Here is a 12,390-nt window from a genome sequence, read left to right as displayed (position 1 = left end):
GCTCTCTGGCTTTTATCTCCTTCAGAATCTGGTGACAGTGAATGTTCAAAAAGTGCTCAGGTGTGCAGTCTCACAGACAGGCGAGAGGCTCCACAGTCCCCCTTACCAGGGCAAGCACCTCTGCCTGTGCCTCTGGTAACCCAGATTCTAGAAGGTTTAGCCGTCGGGCCCTGAAAGCGCCTTTATAGTTGGTGATGAAGCCCGTGGGCCGGGAAGCGTTTCTGCTTTCAGGAACTGAAAAGATGCCCCAGCGGGGCTAGCCCTTGCCTGAAGTCTGGCAATAGACTGGCAGATGGGTGATAAGAAGGCTGGGTGCCTGCCCCAGGAATAAATAGCTGTCCCTCCCCTGTGCCCAAGCCCCAGACACCCTTCTTGAGGACCCGTGGAAGCAGGAACCATGGGCAGCATCAGAGGCCACAGCAGGCAAGGTGGGCGTTCAGGAGGTGGGACCACGCCCTCCCCCTCAAAGCAGCAGCTGATGCCCCAGCGGAGCAGCAAACCCTACACGGTATTTCAGAGCCAAGATTTGAAAACTCCCAGGATGCTAGGGAGCCCTGTTTGACCTTCGGCTACCTGGGGGGGCTTTCTGTGGCCAATTGCAGTCAGCTCTGAGCCTGGGGAAAATGCACACAGGCTGGTTCTCCTAGGTCAGCGTGTTGGCCTGTGATATCCTGCTGAGTGGGTGGGCGGTGTACACAGCAGAAAAGGGGGTTGTGGCATGAGGCAGCAAACAGTTTTTTCTAAAATCTTCCCATGCATGGAGTGTGTGGAATCCACATGTGAGCATCAGCCTGGTGGGTGGGGAGAGTGAACCCTCCAACCTGGTCTGGATCCTGTGCTATGAAGTGCAGAGCTGGCACTCTCACCCATCCTGAGGGATGGCTCGAGCCTGTTTCTAGGCCCAAAGAGACTTTGCAAGAGACTCCCTTTATTCTGGGCTTAGTGGAATTCCAGCTTCAACAGCCATTTCCCTCCACCCCCTTCAGTTCTGAGAACATGTTTTGTAACAGGAAGGCAGGAAGAAAAGAGAAGGCGAGTTTGTTCAGCTGGGTCAGCCGCATCCCACCAGGGCCCTTTCTTCCCTTGAGCTCACCATCGCTCTACCCACTGGAACCACTTGGTTGCCCTGTGTCTGCTGAATGTTTATTTCTTATTCAGTGCCCCAGAGTAGAGAGGGCTTTGCCTCTTTGGGTTGGGGGAGGGAGTCATTGATGAATGGCTCATTAAAGCCCACTGCTGCCACATTCCTGGGTGCTTAGGTCACCTCGTGAACAATATCCATCATTCATTCACCTACCGCCCCACATCCTGGCAGCTGGGAGGGGTCCCTGTGACGCAGGAAGGACTTTGTGACCAGAGATGCTAGGTCCCCATCTCCCTCCTGCAGCCCACAGTGACAAAGCAGAAACAGCTCTTGGGGCTCCCTGAAGCCTGCCTTAGCTGGGTCACCATGGGCCTCAGCACACGGAGGGGTGACAGTGGATCCCAACTCAACCAGCAAGCTTGCCTTTCTCTGTTCTTCCAACCCCTGCCACCTTCCCCCACTCACGCCCTGTGCTATTTTAGCAACCAGAGAAGCCTCTCTAATAGGCTGCCTGTGTGCAGGGCAAGCTCTGAAGCCTCCTCTCTGGTTTGTTTCATATGTGTTCTCAAAGACAGACGAGTCCGTATCCTTCCTTCCTCCCTAGATAGGTCAAGGGCTGGGTGCAAGCTTCCTTCACAGGAGGGCCAGGGACAGGCTGGGAGCAGTGGGGCCATGCTCTGAGAAGCGGGCGAGCTGCTGGGGCATTGCTCTGCCTGCCTGCCTTGCTCTCTGAGTTCACCTCCAGCTCAGGGACCAAGGGCAGGCTGGGGCCTTTTTTTTTTTTTTGAGACGGGGTCTTAACGTCTGTCACCCAGTCTGGAGTGCAGTGGCGCAATCTTGACTCACTGCGACCTCCACCTCCCAAGTTCAAGTGATTCTCCTGTCTCAGCTTCCTGAGTAGCTGGGATTACAGATATGTACCACCACACCGGCTAATTTTTGTATTTTTAGTAAAGCTGAGGTTTCACAATGTTGGCCACACTAGTCTTGAACTCCTGACCTCAAGTATCTGCCCACCTCAGCCTCCCAAAGTGCTGGATTACAGGCTGGAGCCACCGCGCCCAGCCTGCGCTGGAGCCTTCTTGACCTGACTCAGCAGAGTTGTCTCTCCCTCACCGGCCAGCGCCTCCCATTCCACTCAGACATCATGGAATGAATGCCCACCCCATGTTTGTGTATATCAGCTTCATGACATTAAGCAAGTCACTGAACCTTTCCCTGCCTCAGTTTCTTCATCAAATGGAGATGATATCTCACGTGATCATGGGGTTGGAGGTTTTAAAGAGTGGCTAATGTATAAATAGAACCAGCATTTAGCTATTATTGCATAATTACCTTTAATATGTCATCTCCGCCACCCACCCCTGCAATGCTCAATGTAATTTTGGAAGGGTTTTTGAGACAGGTTCTGGCTCTGTTACCCAGGCTGGAGTGCACTGACACTATCTCAGCTCACTGCAACCTCCTCCTCCCAGGCTCAAGCTGTCCTCCTACTCCAGCCTCTCAAGTAGCTGGGACTACAGGCAAGCAGCACACCTGGCTAATTTTTCTAGTTTTTATAGAGATGGGATTTTGCCACTTTTCCTAGGCTGGCCTCGAACTCCTGGGCTAAAAAAAATCCTCCTGCCTTGGCCTTCCAAAGTGCTGGGATTACAGGTGTGTGCCACAATACCCAGCCAGAATGTAAATGATAACTGTTTTGCGTCCTCCTGTGTCCATTACATAATAGGGCTCCGAGTCAGTATTTGTGAGGCAGGGCATGCCTCTTAGGTGCATTGCTGAGGGCACAGACATTGCCATGTTTTGGATGGTAGAGTCGCTGCTGCCCCTAGAAGGTGACCCTGATGATGAAGCCCAGGAGAGCTCAATGCTTTTTGCCTTTCCTTCCTCCCACAGAGGGCTGGCAGCTCTGGTTCCTCCCAAATGAAATGGAAACCTTGAGTTTACATTCTCCTTTGGTGTGCCGACAGGGCACTTCTGCCTTCCTCCTCCTGCCAGAGGGAGGTAGTTTCTCTGGGGGCTCTTCACCCTGCTTTATTTCTGCCTATCACTTGTTGACCCTTGTCCCCTTTGGCTCTTTCCCTGCATGGCTGGGACAGCATGACTGTTTAATGGCCTTGTGAGGCCAGCCTGCCAGCCTCGCTACTTCGCTCTCTTCCTTATCCAAGGGGGCTCTGTCTCTTCTTCAGGAGGGCTTTGGCATGTACTCTTCCCAGTATCTGGAAGATATCTCATTTTTGTCTTATTAACTCCTTATCCTTCAGCTCAGAGTTTGAGAATGACCTCTTCAGGTTCACCTTTCTGTGTCTGCCCTGGCACTTGCTCGGTGTTCCCCTGCCATGCTGACCCTGCTGTTCAGCTCCCATCCCAGGGCAGGGGCGCAAATGTGGCAGAACACCCTGCAGGCCCCGGGAGCCAGAGCACCTGCCTTTAAATCCAGCTCTGTAACTTTCTGGGTTCATGCCTGATGGGGCCAAGCCACTTCACCTCTGAGGCCCCCCATTTCCTCATCTGTAAAATGGAGGCAGTTCTAGCACCTCCCTCACAAGCTGATTATGAGGGTGAGAGAACTGGTAAGTGACCAAGTGCCTCGAGCAGTGCCTAGCCCCTAGTAAGTAGACTCTATGGACATATCTGCTGCGGTTACTGCTATTATAATTACCACTTTTCCTATGAGAGTTATTTCTGGAGTGGAGTGATTGCTTGATTAATGAGATCAGACTGGGAGCCTCATGAGAGTGTCCACTTTTGCTCACTGTTACAGATTCTGCACAGGGCATGGCCCTCTGCTGACCCCCAGCACATGCTTGCCCAGGAAATGAAGATGTATGGACTCATGGTGGCCTGGGGCGTTGCAGGGTCGGCTGTTCACACTTTGAGAATACTGCATGGTGGAGGATGGCATGGTGGGCACATGGGGCCTCCATCTATAGAAACCACCTCTCCACACCATCCACCCTACACAGCATAGTCTAAACTGGGTAGGGAGAGGACGGGTGGAAGCAGCAGAGTGTTATTTTTGTAACAAGTAGAAAAAGCGATGAATTTTTAATGTCCCATTCTAACTCCAGCTCCTACTCACCGGTCTCTCTGCGTGGAGAAGTGGCTGTTGTGGTCACCTGGTTCCCAAGGGTGGCTTTGTGAGCCTCTGGTATCAATAGATACCCCTCATCTTCCAGGATGCCATCAGTGGGATTCCCCAAGCCTGTGTCAGGTCTGGGTCTGGGTGGGAGTTCTCTCCTGCATCATCCAGGCCAGGCGAGTGGGTGTCCTCCCTGAGCACTGGTTCTGTGCTTGGGGCTCTGCCTGTGTGCCGTCGGGAAGACGGAGCACACAGAAGAGTTACCACTGATTTCAAAGCAGACTTTCCTTTGACACGTGTTGACTGACATGTGTCATTTTGTTTAATCCCTATCTCAACCTCTCGGTTATGATCCCTGTTTATCAGTAAGGAAACTGAGGCTTATTGCTTGCCCAAGGCTTCAGTGGCAGAGGCAAGATTGTGATGCCCAAGCTCTTGTTTACTACCCAGTGAAAATGAGCGCAGTGGGATGTGTGTATGGAGAGTGGGTAATGCAGCAGCCCCTCTGAGGACAAGTGGCCGGAACCCAAGGGGAGAGGTTTGTTCAGAGCCGCCTCCGAAGGGTGGGGTGGGGGCCATCCAAGGAGAGTCTCCTGCCATCTCATTTTCCCTGCATAGCAGGGGGTAGTCTGAGGGCCTTTGCAGTGGAGACTGGATCACAGCACATGCTTGTGCGTGTGTGTGCGTGCACACACGTGTGTGATTCATCTGGCTCTTAGGCTCTTCATGCTAAGGAGTGTGTCAGATGCTTTAAATGGGTTTTCCCCAGTTTAATTCTCAGAGTACACTGCAGGAGGTAGATTCCGATAAAGCCATCTTACGGGGAAGGAAACAGACTTAAGTAGGTAAAGAAGCATTCAAACCCAGGTCTCTGCTCTTGCAGGGGCAGCCCACACAGGCTGATGTTGTGAGGGGTGCTGTGTGTATGTGTGCCTGGCCCTCCCGGCAGCCCAGGTGCCTAGGTCTAGGCCCAGCCACACCAGAGCACGGGGGCCTTGCCCTCAGGAATAGCCCTCCTGTGTCCTCAGACTGTGGGATGTGTCTTGGCTATTTTGCTGCCCAACAGTGCTGCTCTCAGGCACATGCGAGAGGAGAGGCCCGGCATCCATGGCCACTTCATTCCCAGCCCATTTGCTGCTGCCCTCTGTTCTGCAGGGCTGCGGGGCTTCATGCCTGCTTGCTGCCCGCCATTGAGACTGGCAGTGCTCTGGCACTATAAAGGCACAGGCGCTATGCTTCCCACCCCTTGGAGCTCACACATGGTAGAAGAGAGAGCTCGTGTGCATGGAACATCCAATAAGACCATCCAAAAGTAACTGGGGGATGCTGCCAGAGAGATGCCAAGGGCTTTGTGGTGCAGAGGGCAGGCTGGGATAGAGCTGGCATACTGTGGAAGGAGTGGGCAGGACTCCTGAGACCAGGGTGGGGAGGGAGGAGACCCTGGAGGCACAAGGCCTTCCAGAGAGCTGCCACTTCTTGAGCACTGCTGTGTGCACTGCAGACATGGCCACCTTGAGTCCTCACACTGCCCGTGTGCTAGGTGGTGTCTTCATCCCCACGCTGCAGAGGAGGAAATGAAAGTGAGGAAGGTTGGGTGATGTGTCGGCATGAGTGGTATAAGCAGGGTTCCAGCCCAGGGCTCTGAATTCACCACTGAATGTGGGAGGCTGGGAAGGTGAGTTAGCGAGCTTCGTAACGAGAACCTGCTTTGGTCCTCATCTCCCCTCAAGGAGCTCCTAGCCATGGAAGGGTGGGAGACTAACAGGAACTGTTAAGAGACCAGAGAGCAAGGGTGGGATGTGGTCTGCAGGGAGGAGGGCGTCCAAGTCAGAACCAGGTCAGGGAAGCCGTGGTGCGGGTGTCCTCCAGGTGTGGCATTTGGCCTGACTTGAGGAGTGCCAAGGGCTGGCTACATGGTGGGGCGGGGTGGAGTGGAAGTATCCTTAGTGGGGAACAGCGTTGTTCCACCAGGAGAGGTCTCTGTTTCCCAGGCAGAGGAATCCTCCATGGCGAGAGGTGGGGCGGGGGCGGTCTAGCTGTCCACGCTTGGAAGCCCCGTGCTGGGTCCACACTGTGGTGCGGTGTATTAATTAGGCAGCTGCTTTGTCTGGGAAGGGTCTTTGTGTCAAGTCTCCCTGAATAAGCAGGGCTGGCCACAGTTGTCAAAACACGTGGTGCTTGGCCAGAGCCTCCATGGAAGCCCCTTGTCCTCCACATGGCCTCTGCCTGCACCCTGGGCGTGGAATGTGCTCTTGTATGTCCCTGGCGGTCTGCCCACTTCCACACTGGCCCCTGCAGATGGAGGGGGTGGGGTACAGGGGTTCCTATAAGAAGCAAGACACTTGGGATTTTTCCCAGGCCCTGCTTTGGGAGGGTACGTGGGCTGGTTTCCCTGAAGGTGCCTGGGCGTGTTGGCGTTAACTGATCTGAGATTTTCTGTGGCCCTAATGTCTATGAGCATGCCCTAGCTTGCAGGAGACTGAGTAGCCAGGCACCCCCAGGAGGCTGTGTGCCCCGTGCCTGGGTGCACTTACACCCTGTCAGCATCGTTGTTCTATTAGGGTCAGGGACTTAGACTTCTTGTTAGCACCCTCCTTCCCTTCCAACTGATCTCAGAAACATTTTCCTTAGATGCGGCTGCTTACCCTGGTGAGGGTGGCCTGCCTCCCACTTGCCTTCCAGTCTTCTCTGAGCTGCATTGGGTCTTTTTTTTTTTTTTTTTTTTGAGACGGAGTTACGCTCTTGTTACGCAGGCTGGAGTGCAATGGTGCGATCTCGGCTCACCGCAACCTCCGCCTCCTGGGTTCAGGCAATTCTCCTGCCTCAGCCTCCCGAGTAGCTGGGATTACAGGCACGAGCCACCATGCCCAGCTAATTTTTTGTATTTTTAGTAGAGACGGGGTTTCACCATGTTGACCAGGATGGTCTCGATCTCTCGACCTCGTGATCCACCCGCCTCGGCCTCCCAAAGTGCTGGTATTACAGGCTTGAGCCACCGCGCCCAGCCTGCATTGGGTCTTAAAAATAGCAATGATAGGCCTGGATGCGGTGGTTCATGCCTGTAATCCGAGCACTTTGGGAGGCCGAGGCGGGCAGATCATAATGTCAGGAGTTCAAGACCAGCTTGGCCAACATGGTGAAACCCCATCTCTACTAAAAATATAAAAATTATCTGGGCATGTTGGCACACGCCTGTAGTCCCAGTTACTTGGGAGGCTGAGGCATGAGAATCTCTTGAACCTGGGAGGTGGAGGTTGCAGTGAGCCAAGATCGTGCCATCGCACTCCAGCCTGGGTGAGAGAGCGAGACTCCATCTCAAAAAAAAAAAGAGTAGGAAGGATGAGACATGTTCTCCAGGAGAGAGAGGTTCAGGGGAATCTTGCTCGCAGGAAGCCAGAGTACACAGGCATGCACGCAGGGCTCAGGGCTTGCGCTGGACCACCCAAAGCTAGAGGAGAGACTCAAAGAAACCCTCTATTTATGGGAGCTTTTCTTTTCCTGCCACTTTCCTGACCTGGGTTGTATCTGTGTAAGTGATTGGAATGTGGCAGCCTGAGCTCCTGCCTGAGAGGAGTGGCTCTGGGTCAAGGAAGCCAGGGTCTAGCTGAGGCCTGTGGGTCTGCCTGGCAGATGAAGGGCTGACCTTCATCAAGAAAACATAAGCCCCTTGAGGGCAGGGACCCAACCTGTTGATTCCCCACCACCGAGCCTGGTGCTCAGTCGTGTTCGTGTGACAAAGTGAGCAGGTGGCAGGCTGAGGCACTTTTGTCTGATATGTGTACTGGGTTTCCTCGAGGCAGCTTGTGGGTGTGGAAAACACATGTTGCCAAAATGGACAGACTTGGGTCAAATCCAAGCTCTGCCACTTACCACCTGGATGATCTTGTGGTGGGTCGTTAACTACCCTGAGCTTCAGTTTCCTCAAGTCTGCCTCCCAGGGTCACTGTGAGGATCAGAAAGATTGTGTGTCTTGGGCATGGACGGTGTCGGCAAGTGCTGTGTGGCAGTTGCGGTTCTCCTGAGGTCGGGGCTGGGGCCCAGCAGGTGTGTGGAGAGAGCTCCGATGGCCAGGCTGACCCTGTGCACCACCCTTTGTTCTGCTTCCCCAGACCTTCACTGCGTGGTGCAACTCCCACCTGCGGAAGGCAGGCACACAGATCGAGAACATCGATGAGGACTTCCGAGATGGGCTCAAGCTCATGCTGCTCCTGGAGGTCATATCAGGTGAGGCTCCCAGCCACGCAGTGCTGCCCAGCGCTGGCACAGGTGCTCAGCCACGGCAGTCTCCAGAGATGCTGCCCACCCAGCTGTCCTGTTGCTCCTGGGGATGAGAGGGGACCCCTTAACAGCTGCACAGCAGCCTCGTGGGTGGGGCTGGAGTGGTTTGGTGGGCCAGGAGGGGGACCTGGTTTCGGAGAACAGAGGAAACTCTTAGCTTCTCTCTTTGTCTATTTCTCAGGGGAGCGGTTACCTAAGCCGGAGCGGGGGAAGATGAGAGTGCACAAAATCAACAACGTGAACAAAGCGCTGGACTTTATTGCCAGCAAAGGCGTCAAGCTGGTCTCCATTGGGGCAGAAGGTGAGCTGGAGATGGGGCAGCCAGGGTCCTGCTCAGTTTCTGACCTTCAGGCTCTGAGGCACGACATCTGCATTCTGAAGAGAAGTTTTGTTGTTGGCAGGGCACTTGGGGCACTCAAAGCCCCAGTACATACTCATCAATGATCACAACGACTGCTCTTGATACGATGCTGGGCCCATAAGCTCCCCCAACCCCTCGGGAAAATCCAGGGGGCGCAGTCCAAATCTGGAAAGTATAACCCACCCGATTACGAGGGGTGGTGGCTTCTGCAGGGGGAGGCATGGTTTTGACTCGGACTCAGGTCACCCTCACTGGTTCTCCTTGGGCCAGGCTTAGCAGACAGGGACAAATTCGTGCCATGGCCTCTCTCTGTACCAGGAACACCTTTGCCATTATTCCCTGCCTGGAATCAGAGAAGGGGACTGGAGGCCCTGTGTCAGGCATTGGGGCAGGGAGTGCATGGCCAAAGGTCAGTACTCAGACTTTGCCCTGCATGCACAGGCTTGGAGAGTTTGGCCTCTGACCACCTGAGGATCCTCCTGGGCCCCATGTAGATAACCAGGACCACAGTCCACCACCTCACTAGAGCAGTGGAGCGGACTCTCAGCAGGATGCCTGGTCTGAGCTCCCAGGTGCTTTTAGAGACAGGCAAGGCCTGATGGAGCCCAGAAACTCCCCAGCAGCCTGAGCCCGCAGTTCCGCTCATTAGTCAGAGCAGCGTTTCTTCACCCTGACATCCATGTTGTCCCAGCTTTTAGAAAAACAAAACTAATTGCCATTAATGACAGGGGCCTGAGAGTTTGGCCAAGACTCCGGGCCAGATTGTGTATACTGAGTTCCAAGGCTCTGCCCCAGCCCAGGACCTCTGCAAGGAGAGGTGCCAAGCCTTGCATGCCACAGTCGAGGTGGTTGGTGTTCGTTTAAAAAAAATCACAACCCAAAAATTCAGTCAGGCCCTGAGATTTTCTGTCCTTGCATGGATCTTTCCTCCGGGCTCTAATCCAGCCTTCTGCTTCTCACAGCTGCATTTATTTTGTTCAGATGCTAGTCTTTAAATACAGAAAGGTTTAGAGGAGAGACCCATGGCAGTCATCAGTTTTCATTTGGAGAAAAACTTGGACTAAAACTGTTCTTTTCATGCCCAAATTGGTTCATTCCCAATCCCTGAGATCATGGGGCCTTGGAACAAATGGAGGCGTTCCTGGGTCCTAGAGTACCTGAGAACCCCATCCCACCCTGTCCTCCTGTCCTTCCACACAGTCGGGCAGTTGCAGGAGCATGGCTTCCCTGTAGGGGTGATGAGAGGGGCCAGAGGCACAGCGGCACGTCAGAGAAGCAGCTGGTGGATGTGTCATGAGAAACATGGCCCTCTTCGCCTCACCGGAACTCCATAAGCCCTCCGTGACCAGCTGCACCTGTACCCACTGGGCTGGGGAGCTGCGGCCTTGCTTAGCTCTGCAGAATCGGCCCTCGGGAGGTGCATGGCATAGATTCCTTGAGGCTTGAGCCGCCTCTCTGCACTAAAGGGCAGGTGGCACTGCTCCGTTTCTGGGTTTGGGGCTCTGAACCACAGGACAGGGTGGACACTGGGTCCCTCCCCTGTCTCCAGGCAGCAGAATGAGTGTATTTCCTTCTCCCAAAACCCAAAAGCTGTGACTCTGCTGTGGGAGCCAGGTCATGGAGCCCCCGCTTCCTCTGGGTGTGTCCCCAGGGAAGGTGGTCCCCATCTTCTTCTTTTTTTTTTTTTTTTTTTTTTTTTTTTTTTTGAGACGGAGTTTCGCTCTTGTTACCCAGGCTGGAGTGCAATGGCGCGATCTCGGCTCACCGCAACCTCCGCCTCCTGGGTTCAGGCAATTCTCCTGCCTCAGCCTCCTGAGTAGCTCGGATTACAGGCATGCGCCACCATGCCCAGCTGATTTTTTGTATTTTTAGTAGAGACGGGGTTTCACCATGTTGACCAGGATGGTCTCGATTTCTTGACCTCGTGATCTACCCACCTCGGCCTCCCAAAGTGCTGGGATTACAGGCTTGAGCCACTGCGCCCGGTCCCCCATCTTCTTTATGACCTCTCTACCTGCTTCCAAGCAAGCCGGCCCTGGTGTGTTCTGCTCAGAGGTCGGTGAGCAGGGTCTCCTGTGGTGTCCTTGGCCTTTAGCTCTGCAGTTAGATTTGGAACTCACCCCTCTGCCCAGCCCCTCGCTGAGAGTAGCTACATCAGTGGAGCCCCTCTGTCTTCTTCAGAAGCCATGTCACCATGCCCCTTGCATCTGGCGTGTTGACAAAACGGGAACGACTGCCCTAGGCATGCCTGGCTGATGGACTCTGGGATGAAATACTCCCTTCTCTCACCCAGCTGCAGACACACAGCTGCCCTAGGCCTTGCAGAGATGGTTTTTCTCTAAGTTGTTGAGGCTGAAGAAGGTGTGGTCCAAGCTCTTCTTTTGAGAAGTTTCAGCAAAATTTCTTTTTTTTTCTTGAGGGGGAGTCTCGTTCTTTTCGCCTAGGCTGGAGTGCAGTGGCACTATCTCGGCTCACTGCAACCTCTGCCTCCTGGGCTCAAGCAATTCTCTTGTCTCCCGCCACCATGTCCAGCTAATTTTTGTATTTTTTTTTTTTTTTTTTTTTTTTTTTTGAAACGGAGTTTCGCTCTTGTTACCCAGGCTGGAGTGCAATGGCCCGATCTCGGCTCACCGCAACCTCCGCCTCCTGGGTTCAGGCAATTCTCCTGCCTCCGCCTCCCGAGTAGCTGGGATTACAGGCACGCACCACCATGCCCAGCTAATTTTTTGTATTTTTTTTTTTTTTTTTTTTTTGAGACGGAGTTTCGCTCTTGTTACCCAGGCTGGAGTGCAATGGCGCGATCTAGGCTCACCGCAACCTCCGCCTCCTGGGTTCAGGCAATTCTCCTGCCTCAGCCTCCTGAGTAGCTGGGATTACAGGCATGTGCCACCATGCCCAGCTAATTTTTTGTATTTTTAGTAGAGACGGGGTTTCACCATGTTGACCAGGATGGTCTCGATCTCTCGACCTCATGATCCACCTGCCTCGGCCTCCCAAAGTGCTGGGATTACAAGCTTGAGCCACCGCGCCCGGCCAATTTTTTGTATTTTTAGTAGAGACGGGGTTTCACCATGTTGACCAGGATGGTCTCGATCTCTTGATCTCGTGATCCACCCGCCTCGGCCTCCCAAAGTGCTGGGATTACAGGCTTGAGCCACCGCGCTAATTTTTGTATTTTTAATAGAGATGGGGTTTCACCATCTTGTCCAGGCTGATATCGAACTCCTGACCTCAAGTGATCTGCCTGCCTCAGCCTCCCAAGTGCTGGGATTAAGCCACCACTCTCGGCTGCAAATGTTTGTTTTTAGGTTAGTTCAGAAAGCGTGCAGCCTGGCCACCTGGTTTCGGGCCCCTGCTCTTCCCTTCCTGACAACACAGCAGCTGTGCTTGTTCCTTACTGGCCTTCCAGGCACTGGATCCAGTGGTGGTCAGAGCAGTCCCACCCTCATGAATGCAGGCAGACAGTGAACAAGTAAACAGTCCAACCAACACGTGATTTCACGTGGTAATGCCTGGGGGACAGCACAGGGGCCAGGGAGAGATGAATGGGGTGACAGGTGGGTGATCTCCTTGGGACGGGCAGTC

General features: G+C 53.9%; 1 protein-coding gene across 6 annotated transcripts in view; it reads left to right on the top strand.

Annotated features, from left to right (window-relative positions):
* ACTN4 (actinin alpha 4) overlaps window positions 1-12,390 on the top strand; it is an 86,592-nt gene that overhangs the window by 48,623 nt on the left and 25,579 nt on the right. For all 6 annotated transcript variants that reach the window (XM_074386393.1, XM_074386391.1, XM_074386395.1 and 3 more), the window contains exons 2-3: window positions 8,276-8,390; window positions 8,626-8,745. In XM_074386393.1, coding sequence (XP_074242494.1) covers window positions 8,276-8,390; window positions 8,626-8,745 — 235 coding nt within the window. The remainder of the gene's footprint in view (window positions 1-8,275; window positions 8,391-8,625; window positions 8,746-12,390) is intronic.

This window comes from Saimiri boliviensis, chromosome 14 (assembly GCF_048565385.1).
Source record: "Saimiri boliviensis isolate mSaiBol1 chromosome 14, mSaiBol1.pri, whole genome shotgun sequence".
In the NCBI taxonomy this organism is placed as follows: domain Eukaryota; kingdom Metazoa; phylum Chordata; class Mammalia; order Primates; family Cebidae; genus Saimiri; species Saimiri boliviensis.
The sequence above is the reverse complement of the archived record's forward strand: the minus strand, read 5'-3'. Positions and strand labels throughout refer to the sequence as shown.